The sequence below is a fragment of the Festucalex cinctus genome, chromosome 13, assembly GCF_051991245.1.
Source record: "Festucalex cinctus isolate MCC-2025b chromosome 13, RoL_Fcin_1.0, whole genome shotgun sequence".
NCBI lineage: Eukaryota > Metazoa > Chordata > Actinopteri > Syngnathiformes > Syngnathidae > Festucalex > Festucalex cinctus.
The window spans coordinates 14,736,189-14,755,661 of NC_135423.1; the positions used below are offsets into that span (position 1 = coordinate 14,736,189).

A 19,473-nucleotide genomic window follows, 5' to 3' on the forward strand; every position below is an offset into this window, starting at 1 on the left:
GAAATCAGAAGGCAATATAGCCTGCAGTCTGGCGTGAATGACAAAAAGACAGTAGCATGAGCAGAAGAAGGAATAAAATGAGAAGATGACGAAGTCTATACTTTTTAAATGAGTATGACGGAAACATTCCCTGTTTTAGTTTTGTTTTATTCCATAGAAACACCAGTTGACTGGATAATAAAACTTTATATTTTAAGTTCATTTGATTGCCGAGAGATCACGAGTCCTCAGAATCTTTTTCATTTCATTTTCTACTGAAGCCTGCTGGCCCACGAATGTACCAGGTTCATTTAGGTTTCACATGAGTCACAGACTCTCATGTATTGCAGTGTTTCCCACACCATCTTAATACTTGGGCGGGCCACCCAAGTAAACTGGCTACCACCCAAGATGTTTTCAAGAAAATTTCATAAAAACTTAGAGACACAAGTAACAGAACAGAACAGAATTCAGCGTACTTTCACAACGTAGAGAACTTGTAAACACACCGCACCGTTATGCACATTGTTTTTCTTCAGTTATTACGTTTTAAAGATCGAGACGCCGAAATCGAAATCAAGATAGAATTTCGATCATTCGTACAGCCCTACCCCAAATACTTTATGGGAAATCACACTGACTGCAGTGTCCACTTTCCACCAAGAGAAGCCGCTAATAGACTGTGAAAAGGTAATGAGTGGTTAAGAGAAGTGGCGAGACATGCTGTGTCCTGGAAATTACTGTGTATATGGTATATGATGGTGCTGGTAATGCCTTGGGGGCAAAATATTATTCGACCATTTTTTGTGGTAGACTTTTATTTTTTATTTTATTTTTTATTTTTTTATTTTTATTTTTTTTCCTCCCCAGCCCTACTTGGAATGCATTGCGCTTAATTTCTCACACTTTACAAGAGTGCTACTTCATAAATTTCGTGGTGACAGGGCACAATTATCCTATGAAATTACGTACACTTAATGCAGCAGTCTGCATTAATAGGATAGTGATGGACCGATCCGTTTTTTTTCAGGGCCGATACCGATTATTAGTCGTCAAGGAGGCCGATAACCGATATTTCAAGCCGATATCATTTGCAGTAAAAGAGAAAATAATAGTGTGAAAAAATTTTCTAAATGTATTCATTTTATTATTATTATTATTTTTTTATATAAATTAAAAAGTGTTGGGACCTCCCAGTGTTTGCAGTGAATAAATCAATAAATATATAAATATTTTTTCTAAAGTTTTCTACTGTAAATAAAGTTTTCCAAAATGTCAACATAATTTCTAATTTTTTTTTTAAGTATTATTTTTAATAAATTAAAAAGTGTTGGGACATCCCAGTGTTTGCAGTGAATAAATAAATAAATGATAAATACGTTTTCTAAAGTTTTCTACTGTAAATAAAGTTTTCCAAACTTTCAACATAATTTATAAATGTATTTTTTTTAAATTATTTAATGGCATAACTTTATTGGCCTTCAGATTTGTAAAAAGGCCGATGCCGATATTTGTCAACAAGTCAAATATCGGCACCGATAATCGGCCCAGCCGATAATCGGTCTATCCCTATAGGATTTACAACGTTAATGATGTAACAAAACATTTCATTGACCTAATGTAGAGGCTGATATTAGAGTTACAAGGGAGCAGATGGACTTCGCTCACAGTTGTGCACATGCACATGGTCCGAAGGTTGTAGAGAGGTCAGCATACTGGCGAGGTGGGGTGTTAAAAAAAAATCGATTCGGCGATATATCGCGATACTACATCGCGCGATTCTCGAATCAATTCAATAAAAAAAAAATCGTTTTTATTTTATCTATTTTTTATTTTATTTTTTTTAAGAGCTCAGAATTGTTCATTCGGTAGTCTTACCGATTCAACGTCTTATCATCATTGCCTTTTTTTTTTTTTTTTTTTTTTTTTTTTTTTTTTTTTGTGTGAATCGATTTTTAAACTTCCATTTTTAATGGAAAAATATTCAACAAAACGTCTGACTTCGGGTTAGGATTCACACCTTGAGCATGGAAGAATGTTATATGAACGGAACATTAAGCCTTAATATTTTATTTTAATGCTGTTCAAACATGAAACAGATTACAACCTCTATAAGACTGAAATTTCAGATAAATAAATAATACATTTTCATATAAATCTTACACTCTACAAGCTTACTGATTAGTATTTTCTAAATTTGAATGAAAAAAAATCGCAACAATCGACTTATAAATTCGTATCGGGATTAATCGGTATCGAATCGAATCGTGACCTGTGAATCGTGATACGAATCGAATCGTCAGGTACTAGGCAATTCACACCCCTACTGGCGAGTGTACAGTAGCATGCTAATTGTGTGTACTCCCCAATACCGGACTTGTCATGGCCAGCTTCAGTCTAACTTGTGCGATTTGGTTTCCATGTACCAGCATTTTTGTTCCTTATCAACATGCTGCCATCGATTTTGGGCGTGCAGTACAGGTTTCACTGTGGTTAAACAGAGGGGAAGGTGAGGTACATATGTTTTTGTTTTTTTTTCTTTTTGTCTCACACATATCCTCTTTGAAGCATATACTTCCTCTTCTCACTTCTTTTTGCAGTGAAGCCTGTCTTCCATTATTAGGAATTTCCCACTTGTCGTGTGACACTCGAACCCCATTTTGCTTTCAGCCGAATATTGATGCCTTGAAGTAGTACTATACGATTTGGACAACATTTTATACACCAATATAGGTAATTTTATATCCCAATATAGTATTTTTCTTTAAAATTGCATGACAATTTTATTTTTCCTCTATTTAAAAAACATTTTATGCAGAATACACAAGGAAGGAAATAAATTGAAAATAATTTAAATTAATACACTATAGCTGTAAAGTTGGTTACATAACGGTCATCTTAGTATGCCTACCATTAAACAAGTACAAAATAGTTTCAGAGCTTGAGTTTTAGGAACAGAAGTTTGTCAGCTTGCTTTGACAGGCAATGATACTTTATCAGTTTTATTTCCCTAATTTCACAGATAGAGAGGGAGAGGAAAAGCTGGTCAACTATTTTTGATTTGACGTGAATAGTACATGCTACTATGTACTGTTCGCACTCTATGTACTGTTTTTTTTTTTCCTTACATTACTTTGTGATTCTCATGTAAGATTAATACTTTGTTGCAACTTGCACTCTGTACTATTGTTCACATTGTGTCTTTAAGTGGTAGAGAAGATTTAACTTGTTTTGATTCTAGTAATGACTAACTGGCAAGTGTTTTGTCAATGGTTGGAGCACGTCGCCAAAGCTCTTTTTGATTTGGCAATGCTCGAGTCTACATGAACGTAGTTAATATGGCTACCAATAAACTTCAACCCATTTGTGCATAGCATTCGCTGTTCTAAAGACTCGGCACACATTCTTCACATTGATCATCATGCCAGGGGAAACGAGGCACAAAGAGAAAGGCAATGAAGAGTAGCCAATGTTTTACAACGCCTGGTTGGATGAGTTTAAGGACATAAATAGCAAAAGGTGTGGCATAAATACATCGCTGTATTGTCTGTAACTACTGTTCTTCGGTCAATGACATGCCGCGGTGACATTACGTGCTGTTTTCTTTCAAAGGATTAAGTAAAAAAATATTGTGTACAGAATGCAGTTGTCTCACATTCCTTTCAATTAAAAAAAAAATGACAAAAGGGAATGATGAAACAGTTCATGAAAGAGAAATTTGAAAGACAATGGCCGGCCTGCACCACCCTGTAAGTAATAAAGCTTCTTGTGTTAAATTTTTTGAGTTGCACATATTTATCTTCGACGATGGACAGCAGAAAACTAAATGCTGGAAGTTTCTTGCGTGTTTTCATTTGGTTGCCCATAGATTAGCATGCTTCTCCAAGAGATGACATACTGTCCCAAAAGTTCCCGAACAGTGGCAAATAATTGCTAAACTTTGCAATACTGTCCCAAAAAGCTGCTAATAGTCATCCTTTAAGCCCATCTCTCACTAAGCAGCGCAAAAGCTTTTTCTTATCGCAGAGAAACTTTTTATTGAGATCAACAATTTGGAATGAATAGTCAACATTTATCAAAGTAAATGAAAGCAGAATCAGGAAATGGAAAACACTTGTTTAGGACAGTGTTTTTTCGTCCGCCATGTTTTTCTGCACGGACTCCGCATAGCTTACAAATTCTCGTAGGTGTGTGCTGCTGTGCATATGGGAATGTGGGAAATGTGGGCGCATGGTTGCTTGAATGACATCAGTTAGCCGCATGGAGCTGTGCAGACCTTGCGGACCCATCAAGCACATATCAAGGTTTAACCCCCCATTGTGGCATCTGGAGACATAGTTTCCCCTCACAAATATATCTTTGAATTTTTTTTTTTTTTTGTTGTGTAAGATCAAAGGACGAGCTTTTACGTTATTAGAAGGAACATGATGTCCAAATCTTCAATTTGCATACCCCCACAGGTATCCGCATGGGTGTTTTTCATAGATGTATTTTTATTCCCTCGAATAATAACTCCGTAAAGCCTGGACAACATTAAAAAAATAATTCCAGACTCTTGATGTGAGGGCAAGAAGACTTTTCATTTAGTGGTATTTTGATCCCAAGGAGTAGGAATTGCCATAAAGGGACAGCGAGTCTGCGCTGGATATAACGCAATTGGTATTACTCTGCTTTTGTGTGTCTACTATGTGTAACTCATCTTAATTGTATTCCATGTTATGTTGTCTTTACCTAAAATGTCAAGCTCATGCTTGATCACTGCTGATGTTACGTAAATGTGGGAACTACATGTGCACTAACCCCTTCCTTATCATACAGTATTACTAGGCATGTCTATTTAGCTGATGTATGTGCTGCCATGTTGCATAAGATCTCCACGTGTAGCACCAAGCGGCACATCTTGTTAAATTGTTTGATTTGGAAAAACGGGCAGAGGAGAGGGAGGAGACTGAGCGAGAGGGCCTGACCGAGCTTGTCAGCGCTGTGGCAAAGAGCTGCAAGAGCCTTACTCCCATATACAGACATTTACAACAGGACCTGTTCCCTGGCCTTGCACTGTGGTTTCATGTTAACCCCTCACTGCCGAAGAATCCTCAGGATAGATAAGACCAGTAAAGACGGCCACTGTTTTTTTGTTCTGTTTTGTTCTCCCGTCTCCCCCAAAAACATATTCTCTTGTGTTTTGAAGCAGAGCTTAGCGGCCCTTAACACACAATCATTTTAACGTTGAAATGGATAAAATGGGCCCGGCTTTTTTAACAGGACAAATTCATTTCTCTAGTCTAATAGAGAAACTTTTTTAAAGATAGTTTTTGAAAACAGTAGTGTTGCCGTTTCTATTTAAAAGCGAGCATTTGAAAACACTGCCATATAATTTTCCTGCAAATTATGGATTTGGTTTTTATTTTCCAGCAGCGTGGCATTACTTACTGTTCGCATCACGACCTGCTGAAAGGAAGATGATTTTGAGACGATGGTTTTAGGCATGTATGTGCAGAGTTTTTCAAAATTATATTTTTCATGCAAACTTAAGAACTAGGGCTGGGAATCTTTGACTGTCTCACGATTCGATTACGAGTCTTTGGTTTACGATTCGATTCAGAATCGATTCTCGATTCAAATGATTTTCGATTCAAAATTATTTGATTGACAAATGATTTCTGCTTCAATTTACAGATATGCACAACATTGTCATGATCTATTCCAGTCTGCTTTGCAAGACACAATGACAAATAGAGACATTACAGTTTTGTTTTGTTTTTTGTTTAAGAATTTATTAATTTTGTATTGTAAGTGCCTTTTTCTACAAAAACAGCATGTGGGCTACAACTTCTTTTCCCCTTCTTCTTCATTTCTAATTTAAATAAAATTGATTTTTGGATATTAATATCAATTCGATTAATAAATGAGAATCTCGATTCTTTTATGAATCGATTTTTTGGCCCACCCCTATTAAGAACGTCACCGCTTGATTGAAGTGAAAAAAGGAAAATGAGTGTTGCTGATGCACTTTATGGTATGTGATTGACAGAATAATCGACAGATTGATTATTAAAATAATTATTAGTAACTTGAGCCCTAATTCCACTAGTGTATATTAGGTATGCACACATCGTCTGGGATCGAGATCGGCCACGATTTCCATTAATTTTGGAAGATCGGTGATTGGCCGATCCCTTATTAAAAACTATTTTGTCCACCAATCTTATCAACCACTGTTGTCTTCTGCTGTAAGATGACATTTAGGATTTTCATTTTTGAGAAAACTACTTCATGTGCCGTTAAAACAAACCATTTGTATTGTTTTTCACAAGTATTGTTCACCGTTTCAGTGTTTTACAACATAACAAGATTGGAACATTGAATGTGTATGCTGCAGTAGGTCAGACTTTTTAACGATTGATGATCATGGTTGGCTAGAAAATTGATTACGATGCGTCCCTAGTGTGTGTAAATGTAGCCATAGCTGCTGAGGAATACGGTACTCCAGCACAAAATACTCTGTGGTTCTCTGTCTGCTTTGTGCCTCATTATACCACACATAGGACCCTTGACAGGTGTGAATGTGTGGGCATGACTTAGTCCATATGCACCACACCAGCTTTTAGAGTCTCGTTCTGTAGTTGTATCAATAATGCAGTTGCGCACTCTCAGTCTCACCCCTGAGCCATCACTTTCTATGCCATTAAAAATGCATCCATATCCCAGTCCAAAGTATCCGTCCCCTCCCAGTTCCCAAAAGCCTTTTCCCTTGACCGCACATCAACGTTGTGCTCGGGGCTCATCCGATCAGGAATCCCAGCACTATTTTTTGATGTTTAATCCTCCAGCCACAATTAATTTTTAACCTGATGGAACCTTGTGTTCGCTGAACATTGAAAGGCCAAAGGTATCATGAGCTTGTTGCAGTTATTTTCATTCTGCTTATGCTGGAGACCTTCTATTTACAGCACAACAGTGAAATGGTTGGAAAAAAACAGGGTATTGAGTAATATTCTTCTTACTTTTCCGTGTTTTCTAGACTGTTAACAGACAGGACAATGAACCTACCATTTGTAGCAGTCACAACAAACGTGTGTGGGAGTGACTATTGATTGATTGGGCTAAAGCAGTCCTTATAAGGAGGAGTTTGCAGTAGGAAGTGGGTTGTGGTTGAGGTGCTCTGTCATAGGAAGGGAAGTGGCAGATTGTTTCATGGATGAGACAGATGGAGGAAGAGATGGATTAAGGCACTGTGGGGGTAAAGGGGTTGTAGGGTGGGTGTAAAGTAAAGAAAGACTGAAATGCTCATCTCTATTATTCCTTTTGTGTTATGTACTTGTTGAGTGTCGGTGTTGATGTGGCAGGAAATTTTTAAATACATTTTATTTACACATGTCAAAGCTCATTTTGTTTTTTGTCTGCAGGGGTTGATGTAGAAACATGGAAGATTCCAGAACTCTGCACAATTTCCTGTCTTTGTCAACCTCTGCTGCGGTTGGGCCTTCGATTTTTGTTTTGAATCAAACTCCCCCAAATAAGAATAATATACCATGTTTTGTCTCTTGGCTTTTCACTAATTGTTACAAATTATTCTGCACTTGACTGTCATATCAATGTAGCAGTTTATTATACTGTACTTGCATGATATGACTTCATAGTTGGTCAGATGAGAAGGTTTGATCTAGGTTGTGCAGGATGTGGGTTGGGTAATGTCTTAGAAATGAGAAGTCACACACTATTGTAATGACAAGTCACAGTATTATGTCGGGGTATAATTTGGAAGAAAGGAGTGATTAAATAAAATACCATAAAATAAAGGACAGGGTCAGCGACACGTTTGTGCATACTTTATTACTTACTATACACAATAAAAACGTTTGGGGCCGATCACGATCGCTGATCAGTGACTTATTTAAAAAAAAAAAAAAAAAAAGATGGAGCATATGGTGTATTTAAATAACTTGTCCATGTACTGTTTATTTGGGAGGAAAAATGGCTTTACACGTTCAGCATTTTTTGCGGTCAGTCGGCGAGGATGGGAAAATGACACTCAATTTCCAGTTCAATCAGATGGAGAACTATATTAAAACAACTTGTCTATTTACTCTACAGTCTAACCACTGCTGTAGCGCAAACCCATGTCTAATTAACACCCATTGAAATGCATTGGAGAGAAAAAAATGTAAACAAAACAAAATCACAACAAAAACGCTGATAAATAAATATAACATGTAATGTTTACAACATCTCTTCTTCTGACATTAATTAAAAATGTATGAACATTGCCAGTCATTCAGGTTTGCTAAAACGAATGCTATATGCTCTTGATAACTTGGTTCAACAGTTGATGAAATGATTAAATGTTTGATTGTCACAATGCTGTCCGAAAGGAAAAATTAACAAATAAATCAATCAACACCATTCAGACGGTTACTTACTAGCTATGTGGCTTCACATTCTGGCTTTGTTTGTCCCTATTTACCTGTTTGAAGCCGTTTGGCTCCGGCAGAAAATCCTCCCTAGCTACGTAAACTGTATTGACTTTCTAATTAATCGCGTTGTGAGCATAGCTCAACTCAACGTTGTATATAACTGTAGTTTATTTCATATCCTCGTTTAAAAAAAAAAAAAAAAAAAAAAAGAAGGTTAAACTTGTCTGAATTTCACTGTAAGTTCAACTTCAAACAACACGTCTGCTTTCTAGTTCCGTCTTCCGATTGGCTGAATGTGTGTGGCCAGAAGTTTGTTACTTACGCATTAAATAACACACATACTGTAGTTTGTTCTTTTATTTGACATAAATAAAATTGTTTTGTGACTTACTACCAGTCAAAGATACACAAAGGCTATTACTTTGTGATTGGTTGGTCGAGGGTGGGAAGGCGCGAGTGAATGAGGTGGTTTCGCACAAATGATAACATTACATGCGATCACCGGCCATGCATAAAATGCGATAAAATGGGACAATATCGATCAAGACAGTCAGGTCGGTGTAAAGTGTTGTCTTCTGGACAGTAGCCACATGCAATGTGCATGTACAAGGTACACTTAAGTTGTACAACCAATGCCAATTCCATAAATTCTAAGCAGAGTTGGGAAGTGTCAAAAATTCCACTTTTACGGCGGCCAGTCGAACAACCTGACAAATATTTAAATGGCCGTGACAAACCTGGCAGACGTTAGGACTATGATGGGTATGTAATTGGTGCAACAAACTCACACATGAATGAAATCTATTTTGTCTGTCATTGTAGTGAGTCGAGTATCTGCCAAGCTCGGGCCACTGTGATGATCTACGATGATGGCAATAAGAAGTGGATGCCGGCAGGTGCTGGACCCCAGACCTTCAGCAGAGTACAGATCTATCACAACCCCTCCAACAATGCCTTCCGAATAGTGGGACGCAAGATGCAGACAGACCAGCAGGTGAGAGTGAATCAGTAAAGACTGTTTTTTTAACTAATTTTAAATTATTGTGCAAGCTTATGAAATGTATTTATTAATCTGTTTTGTGGACATTTTGCCATCTTGTTCAAGATGAATGAGGTTCTTTCTGTTTGTACTTTTTTTTTTTTTTTTTTTTTAATTAATCCTATTTAACTTGTTTCCCAGCATGTTTGTTATAAATCTAAATAAGTGAATTGGGAAGGAGCAATTAGGAGCACAGTGTCCACTCAAGCTGTGGTATTTGTGTGCATCTCTTTTAATTTGCTTTACCAAATGTGAGCTGTAATTTTAGAGCTGTATTCTAATTCTTAATTGGTGTAATTAAGCTGATGTCGTACAGTTTTGTAAGATTAGTGTGATTTCAGGTCTGTCTTTTGGTTGAAGTTTCGTTGAGCTATGTGCCAGTATATTTTGTGAACTAACTAACACTTAATGAGCAGTTGAAAGATTAACTCCATCAACCTGTTCTTCGGTTTTGTGTTTTTATTAATTACACCATCGCAACACGGAGCAACAAGGAAAATTGTGGCCATAGATTGTAATGCATTACACTTAACATTCCACTCTGAATAAAACTTACGACGGTGTTCTTTTAAAGTCACTTCTTACCATGAAAAGTACTTCACTTTTTGCTGTCTTTTACCTAATATGGAAAGACTTTAGGATGTATTATTATCATTCAGTTCCAGTACAAACTGGTTAAGTTATTAGACGATCATGACTCATGAGATAACATTAGATAAAGATGGGCCATCAAGTTTCTGTAATAAGGGTTAAGTGAGTTTGGAGGGATCTATTCTTGACCACACTCATTCTGCCTGCTGCCTCAGCGTCTCTCAGTTTAAACATTCACCAGGCTAAAGTGCTCCCCAGAGACAGAGTCTTAAAGTGGATGATGTTTCCTGTGAGATAGTTGGCCTGTTCAAGCATTTCCTGTGACAGTTTTGGGGGGAAAAAATGCTCCTTGCCCAGTCCGAACCATTTCCTCTTTGTGTGTCCAAGAGTAGAGACTTAGATCACCAAGGGGCAACTATGTTATAATGCATCTTTCCTGTTCTTTCCCTCACTCCCTATTTGCTATCTATAATACTCACCCTCTCCTCTTTGTCTGTGCTCTGTGGAATTCAGTGGCTGCTAAACAAATAGTGAAATGGCATGTCAGCACATTCAGGCAACACTCAAAACCACAACATTGTTTCCTGTCTCATTCATTAGCCTGACGCCACCTACTGGATTGAATGAATAACCATGATGCATGAACCATGACTGAGGAATCTTCCAGAAACGACACATAATTAATTTTTTATTGTATTTTTTATTTTATTTTTATTTTTTTTCCCCCCTTGTCTGTTTGGTTAAGCCTGGTTCACACGACAGGAGAATTGGCCCGATTTTAGCCCCGAATTTCCCCTCCCGACATTCGTAAGGACGCGCCGAGACGCAAGCGATAATCTTCACAGATAGTCCTGCCGTGTGTGTTGTCACCACACACGGCACCTCCCAATATCGGCGCTCGGAAGGACCCCCGACTTGAAATCGGGCATATCTAACATGTTGGATTTTTTGGCCCGACTTAGCTCCGCGCAGCCAATTGACGGTGACATGCAGCCAATCAAAAAGCGAGCCAGCAAGGAAGCCAGTGGGGAATCCAAAATCAAAACAGTCATGAAGCAGCAGAAAGTCCGTGCTCGCGCTATTACACTCTTTTTATTTTTTAAAATTATTTGTTTGTTTGTTTGTTTGTTTTATACACACACACACATTCTCCACAAATAAACGTGGTCTCCGGGTGGGACGCCAACCCGCGCCGCCAGCACCGAGCCGAAGGCAAGCGATGTCTGGCCATTGCCCATTGACACTCCTTTCAACAAGACCTTTTCTTTTTATGCCGCTTTTTCGGCTGAAAACCAGAATCGACTCATGTTGACAACTTGGAAGCCACGTTTAATCTCGAGAGGTTTTGCGAGACTTCCCGTCCCATTCTTGAATGAACTGCTCATGTGGGGTGTGTTGATTTTCAGTGTGGCCGCACACCACGCACGGTACGTTCAAAACTGGAACTCCCGTGATTTTTTTCTCTTCACGTGTGGTGTCTGTCAAAGATTGGAAATCGGCCAATTTTAAAATCTTGCCGTGTGAACCAAGCTTTAGAGCAGAAAGTCAGGCTTTTGAATAGATCTTTTGTCCTTGTCTTTGTGCAGGTGGTTATAAACTGTCCTATCGTGAGAGGGTTGAAATACAATCAAGCCACACCTAATTTCCATCAGTGGCGGGATGCCCGGCAGGTGTGGGGGCTCAACTTTGGCAGCAAGGAGGATGCTGCTCTCTTTGCCAATGGCATGACGCATGCACTGGACGTGCTCAGCTCCATGGCAGATGCAGGTGCTGGTTCTTAATACCACAAGCAGCCTAAAAATTTATCACCAATTGTCCTGTTAACTTCCCACTTATTTGCTTTTATTTATCAATGTGTTGTCGAATGGAATATACAAGTACTGTATGTGAAAAGTGCAATAAAGAATGGAATGTTTAGTAGTCTTTAAATTCAATTTGTTTTGTGCATTCTATTTTGGCAGGCTATGCAACCCTTCCACGACCGATGTCAAATGGTCCATCTCCTGAAGAGATTGAGCAGCAGAGGAGGTACTAGATCAGAGGTGCCCAAGTCCACTCCTGGAGAGACCCTATCTAGCTTGTTTTCTGTTTCACTCCTCCAACGCAGCTGAATCCAATGATCAGCTTATCAGCAAGTTTTGCAGAAGCCTGATGACGATCCTGATCATGAATCAGGTGTGCTGGTGGAGAGAATCGTGGAAAACAGGCTGGATAGAGGCTCTCGGGGACCGTACTAGATCTTGTCATACAGGATTCTTTAAACGCCTATAACTGTCCTCTGAGCACAATTCAGTGTTGGTTATACAATGCAGTATGTCCAACTAATACACCACATTTTTTCCACACCCAGTAAATTAGTTGATGTTTTACATAGTGGTGTCATAAATACAGGTTGCATGCTGTCTCTTGGGTTAATTTAACAATCAATAGTCAATTCTAACATTCTAAACTTTGCAGTAGTCCTCTAGGCAGTTTTGCACACAAGCATATGCACAGGATTTGATGGCATTAGCCTGACTCTGCTAAACTCTGTCAGCCCCTGTAGGTTAAAGGTTAAATAGACAGCAAGGCCAACACATCTCACATCAGCCCCACCTTCTCGTCATCCATTTATCTGTTCCTCCAATACAGGCCGTTATGCTGCCCTGCACGGACTTGGCATTAACATTTAATCCCATTTAGACTAAAAGGTATGTGATTGGCCTGTGGGACTGTCTGTCAAATAAGTGTTTGTCCTGCTGGTTGCTGCCATGCTGTGGCTTAAGGAATAAATCACTGCTATTAAAACCTTCAAAATCCACCACAGATTTACATGCAGGTCAATGTTATTTACACTCCTGGTTTTAGGTTGGGTGAGTGCACAAATTATAACCAGAATTGTTCAACTGAAGGTATGAAACAGTAGTGATGTGGTCGTAAACAACTCGCCCTCACTCCCCTTATTCGATGTAGCAATGGTTTTAAATGCCTATGACTATGTCATGTTTGTATACTTTCAAAGTTGTTTGTATTATATGTGAGCTGTATTGCATACAGCTGCAGAATGCCAGATGTGGCGGGGACTTAGTTGAAGAGAACTGAAGCAGCTCGAATTAGGCCACAGTGTCCATCTGTGGACTTCTTAGTAATAACACAGATTGTGCAGTGTACTTTGTTGTTGCATACTTCAAAATGAACTTGTCAGTGCAGTTTCTGGTTTTAGTTATTCTTACAGTAGTGAATGTTGCATACATTGTCCAATATGTTGGACAATAGCTGATAGTTAGCTAATAGTTTATTGCATCACATTGGGGGGAATCCTGGGATTAATAGTGGTCCATCTGCTTGGATTTATTTGGATCACATTCAAATTTAAGCCTCTTTCACACAAAAGTACCACAAAATTGTTGCATTGGAGCCGTAACAGAAGATCCGGCATGTGTCGTTAACACATCATCCTGCCACATGCTGTAATTAGATGCATGATGATGTAAACGCCAGCATCTCATTTGACATATTGCTGGCGTCAGGCCAAAACAGCCCAAGTCCCAATTTGGTAACTTTTTATGCATTGGCTGATATCAACGTGAATTGGGATTTTGGGGAGGGTAGAGGGGCTTTTAAAAATGTATTGGTCAAGTCAGAGTACATATAACATCTACTAAAAATGAAATTGAGGACGTTTTGACATTTTTCCTCAAATTTGTCATTCACAGATTAGTTAAGAGTTTAAAATCGAGGTTTCATGTGAGCTGACCTTATACCTACATGTAGCTGAACAAATGTTAGGGTGCATGTAACGCACAAAGGATCAAATAATTGGAGGGATAGCTATGACATTTGACATTGAAAATAATGTACTTTTCAACTATTTTTACACATTAAGAGTCAGTATACATAGTGGTGACAACGACTCTGTTTTCAGATTGGAGCAGCAGAGGTTGGAACAGCAAGAACGGGAGCGACAGGAAAGAGAGAGATTGGAGAGAGAAAGACAAGCTGCAGCAGGTTCGGAAAAATGGTCTGGTCAGCAGAATAGGACCAGTCGAATACATTGTTTAGTTTTCAGTGACGTGTGTGTTGAGATCTTTTATTGGGTGCATATCGTTGTTGTTGGTCAGAAGGGGCGGGCGGGGGCTCTGGCTTGTTAAGAGTTCCCAAACAGCTTCATTCAAGTTGTATAATACCATATATTGCTTACATTTACCATTGTGCACTAACATCAACACAGCATGACAAAAAAAACACAGTAATCGCTAATTTAAAATGCAAAAAAATTGCAAATATATCAGACTGGCATTAAGATGGTACAAAAAAAAAAAGCCAACAGCACCCGTGCGTTTCAAAGTATGTGGTTGTGTCGAGCCCCACTGTGCAAAAGCCTTCTAATACTACATCATAAAAGCAAACATCTGTCTTGCATCATCTTCACAAAGGCCTTTAAATCATGAGCGATGCAATGAATAAAACAATGAGCCAACAACCCCATGTATTAGTGGTTATTAATATGCAACGGAGACTTACCTCCGTGGCTCACAGGGTCCTGCAACGAAACAACCCAGCAATCCATCTTAAACCAGCCAACGTAAATGTAGCTAACCTTACTATTTACTTTACTATTCTCACTCATTGTCTAAAATAAAACCATCGACATTTTTTACAGGGGACAATTAATGCCACGCAGTTTCCCCACAAGTAATCAGAAGTCGTTATTACACCACTTCTCAGACCAGTTACGTTACGTTCAACATTGTAACTATTTGTTTTGAAGCGGTTTTCACCACTTTTAATATATATTTTTAATATTTAAGTATTGAATTAGCAATACGATTGCCTAAAAACAAAGTTGAGGCGGACCATTTGTAATGGTTTTTGAAGGGGGGGAAAAGAATTAGACCGTTTTGGACATAACGAGATTTCCGCTGAATTAAATTTGATCTAATGGGAATTGTGATATAATATGAAAGAAAAGCTAAATATGCATCATTTGTAGTCAGCTGCAAAATCCATGTGTTGTTGGTAATGTTACTGCTACCAGTGGCGTTGGACCAAAATGTAGGTCCTCATAATTGTCACAAAAGGACTATAGCCCCTAAATCGACACCGGTGACTTTTACCATTTACTTGAGCACACTCGGATTACAGAAGTAGGGCTGGGTATTGATTCAGATTTCCAGAATCGATTTGATTGGATTCACAAGGGCCCGATACGATTTGATTCACGATTCACAATGATTTTTGATTTAGTTGAGGAATTCATACAATTGTAGACAGTCAAAAGTATCAATGCTGCAAATAGAAACTTATTGCTTTAATTTAATGCGTTAGTAAAAATATGAATATTTACATTAAGAATTGAATCCATTACAGTAACATTAATAATCTGTTTTATTTAACATGGCCTTGTAAATACAATAAATAATAATTAAATCAATTTCAACCACAGTACTGGCTATGTAAATAAAGTGACAAATACACTCATGACATTCACATTGTGGCCTTGGGAGCGTTTTGTGTGTGTGTGTGTGGGGGTGTCGATATATCGATACATGGTTTTATGTATCGATATTGGGACATGAAAAGGCGTATCAATACGATATCGATATTTTAAACCCAGCCCTATACACAAGCATGTACTCGGCCTAGAAGATGTACTAACGTCACTTTTATCTTATTTTTTAGCACCTATTCCTCCTGCTCCACCTATGGCCCCCGGGGGCCTTGCTCCTCCACCGGCACCTCCACCACCACCTGGGCCCCCTCCAGCCACTGGTGTTCCGCCCCCTCCCGGACCCCCACCTCCTGGACCCCCATCTGGTGGACCTCCACCTCCCCCGCCTCTACCATCAGATGGATTAAGCCAAGGTGGTAGTGGAGGAGGAGGCGGCGGCTTGGCTGCTGCCCTGGCAGGAGCGAAACTTCGCAAAGTATCTAAAGTAAGTGTAAGCAAGGACTACAATGTTGAAGACGCGTTATTTGCTTGATTAACTCTTTGCAATCCGCCGACGAACTAGTTCGTCATGTGACACCCGGTGGGCGTCACCCGAAGACGAACTAGTTCGTCAAACGTGTTTTTTTTTATGAATGGGTGGATGAGACTCTTGGGCAGTTTCCCTCTGAATATTAAGCCCGTGAAGCACTGTAGTGACGAACTGTGCCCTCTTGATGGCAGTGATGGTCTCTTTACACGAGAAGGATGTGATTTCCTAGTAGAGGCGGAATGTTGTGGAGTGGTGGGGGCCGGTGGCTGGGGGAGAAAAGACGAGTGCTAACGGCGGCTAACCGGAGGCCGCTAAAAACAAAAGCTCACGCTTTTGAGCAGAGCGTTTGTCACGATCGGTCAAGAGATGACGAATAGAAAGATCAAGGAGCCGGATTCTGCATAAGAGTGTGAAAAGCGACAAAAACGTCACGGGCGCCCACTTCAGAAGCCACCGCCTCCGGGGTTCTCTGAGACACGGAGTGAAATTTTGCATCGTCGTATCTCTGACCAGTCCACGTCATCTGACGAGGAATCCGTGACGAATTTGGCGAACTCGAGCCGCCTTCACCAGTTGAACAGATCAATTCAAGTGTGGCAAAGGTAGCAGCAGCAGCGATTTATCCCCGAAAGCTCCTGGAAGCCCCGGAGGTAAGCTAACGTTTAGCATTCTGTAAATCGAGTGATCACAGTTGTACTAGTTCAGTATATTGAATGTGACAGGGATGAAATGACTTGGATGGATGAGAATATTCACAGACATGCTTCTGTATACTGTTTGTGCAATGTCTGTAACCTCGTACTAACTAACGCATGTTGCACAACATTCGATTACAGTTGGGGCAGCGTACACAAATGGCCCCTTCGCAGTCACACGCAGTGCGACCGAAAGATTTAAAATAAAAAATCACAATACCTTGCAACAATAATAAAAATTACATCTTGATCACAGTATTTTCTGTAATTTACAGAAGCAGCTACTACACTGGAAGAGGCACAAGCGACATCTTGCCGTGTCCCCCTTGAACGCAGAAGAAAGCTTCACACGCGATCACACAAAAGACACTATTGGGTTTCAAAACAAAACCCATGCACCCACTCATGCATGCATATTTTGTAAATAACCCCAAATTTGTAAATAGTTTATCAAATGTGAAAATGGAGCTGTTATTTCCCTGTATAGTACGTAAATAGCGCACACGCACGAGCACGCACACACGAGCACGCACACGCACGCCCACACACATGCACAAACATTCCTGTAAAATGATCAACATTTTGTAAATAGTTTGTGAAATGTGAAAATATTGCTGTTTACACACGCTATCAGATATGTAAATAAATCCTTATTTTGCTATCAAAAACACATTTTCATTTTTTTTTTTCATGTTTTATGGAAGGCAAGGATTGTTGAGATATTTGAGATGTCACTAAACCAAAAATATTACTGTAAAAGTCACTGTTTTGCAGAAAATGCATCATTTCACAAAAAGCTTCATTTCTCCTTATTTTGCCCGAGATTCTTGAATTATGTCAAATCAAGCCATTTTCAAATGATGATTACTAAAGAACAGAATAAGGTAGAATCATACTTTTTTTTTCTAATGAAAGAGGAGACCCAAATCTTTCAAACGACACCCACCATGTCTATTTAGTCAAAGCACACAATATTCTAATAAGGATTGAAAATGGGTGAAAATATGTGAAATCTGGTGGCATTCTGGAGTTACCTTGTCAGAAAATGCGTGGGATTGAAAGAGTTAACATTATTGGTAATCACAAAGAGGATGTTTACTCGAGACCAAAGAGATTTGCAAACTAACTTTTTACGTGACAGCTCTCATAATGATTGCTGTCTTTCATGATGGTGCATTAAAATAAAATACTGTATAGACAAATTAGCCACAAATTAGGCAAATAAAGACACAAAGTTGTAGCATAAAGCAAACAGTGTCAATGCTTTTAAATCTAGCTTCAAAACTATGCTCTTTTACAAATAGCATTTTTTTAAATCAAATCCAAAATGAATGGTTTTCATTTTAGATGATCAACATTTTAGAGTAAACCAAACTCTCACAGTCCTGCTTTTTGTTGGCCATCTGCTTTTCCTGTAGCGAGCCTGTTGGTGGTGTCAATATGTCTAAATTTGCGGTTTGATTCCGCAGAGGACCTATCATACTATATTTTTGTATTCTCAGCAGGAGGAAGGAACTGCTTCAGCTCCAGTGGGCAGAGCAGACGCCAGCCGCAGTAGCAACTCCTCTATTGGAGGAGGTGGCGACCTGATGGGTGAGATGAGTGCCATCTTGGCCAGAAGGTAGATGCAAAATAAATTGCATATTTCCATGTGCCCTAAAATTTTACTTTTGACATACAATTCAGTTGAGAATAACTTGAAGCATACCGTTACCGGAGTTGACCTAAAAACTAAATTCCTTGTTATATCAGGAGAAAAGCAGCTGACACTGGAGAGAAAGTACCTATGAAGACACACGACAATGTACGTATCTGCTTATTTACTAATTAAATCAAGACAACAAAGAAGAAAAAATGTCTCTGATACAATCGGACACTCTGGGCACAAAAACTCTGCTGTAGGATGACACACTCTAAGCAGGTGTTTGTTTTTTTTCTACACAGGAGGATTCCGAGCCTCAAGGTCAAAGTGGTGAGAAACCGAGATTTGCAACTTGTTGCCTCCATTCATTTGCAAAAATAAAGAATAAAAAAAAAAAAATGCAACGTTCATATTTTCATACTTATCTTTGTCAGAGATCATGAGAAGACCTTGGGAGAAATCATCCACAATGACCAGGTAATTTGTGACCCATGTGTTGTAATCAGTTTTGCTGAAGCATCGTGTTAGAACTCACCCCTTAGTGTTCTCCTCCATCAATGCGCATGCCACTTCACAAATATGTGCATGCTTTTTGCACCATTGTCCAAGTGTGCTGTAGTAAGTGAATGTCAACCCATTTCCATTTTAAGTGGAGAGTGTGTATGTTTCACTAACAGGAATAACTCAATTCCCAAGAGCATGGACTCCACCTCCGTATTGTCCCAAAGTTCCAGGTATACATACTATCCCTTGCACTGTGACCTTCACTCCTCTTGCTGTTTCTTGCAACCCTGCTTGCAGCTGATAGAGCACACAAGAATGCACTTAGGGTTTGTGCTGATATTTAACGTACAGAAGTTCCATGGCATGATTTATTGTATTTGATGTTTGTGCTGCCCCCTTTTGGTCAAATTACTGCCACCTTGACGGTTGCAAAGGTGGCTGCCACGTTGTGGATTGGTTTTGCCACGGTTTTACCCCGAGTACACGTAGAGTACCTTAACCAGATATAAATTGCCAACTTTGTGGTTTAAACGATTATCTGAAAGTTTTACAAATGTAAAAGTGTGATTAAAATTAGGTGAATCTTGACCAACACTAGGTGTGTACAGTGTACAGTACAGTCTATATATCGTCGCTGTCCTGTGAAAAA

General features: G+C 39.1%; 1 protein-coding gene across 3 annotated transcripts in view; it reads left to right on the forward strand.

The window, feature by feature from the left end:
• vaspb (vasodilator stimulated phosphoprotein b) overlaps positions 1–19,473 on the forward strand; it is a 33,011-nt gene that overhangs the window by 11,169 nt on the left and 2,369 nt on the right. Inside the window, exons 2-11 of one of the 3 annotated variants that reach the window (XM_077541349.1) lie at positions 9,212–9,387; positions 11,610–11,790; positions 11,985–12,051; positions 13,928–14,010; positions 15,685–15,938; positions 18,181–18,299; positions 18,431–18,482; positions 18,623–18,650; positions 18,755–18,797; positions 18,998–19,054. In XM_077541349.1, coding sequence (XP_077397475.1) covers positions 9,212–9,387; positions 11,610–11,790; positions 11,985–12,051; positions 13,928–14,010; positions 15,685–15,938; positions 18,181–18,299; positions 18,431–18,482; positions 18,623–18,650; positions 18,755–18,797; positions 18,998–19,054 — 1,060 coding nt within the window. The remainder of the gene's footprint in view (positions 1–9,211; positions 9,388–11,609; positions 11,791–11,984; positions 12,052–13,927; positions 14,011–15,684; positions 15,939–18,180; positions 18,300–18,430; positions 18,483–18,622; positions 18,651–18,754; positions 18,798–18,997; positions 19,055–19,473) is intronic. The other 2 variants (XM_077541350.1, XM_077541351.1) reach the window with 2 other exon arrangements.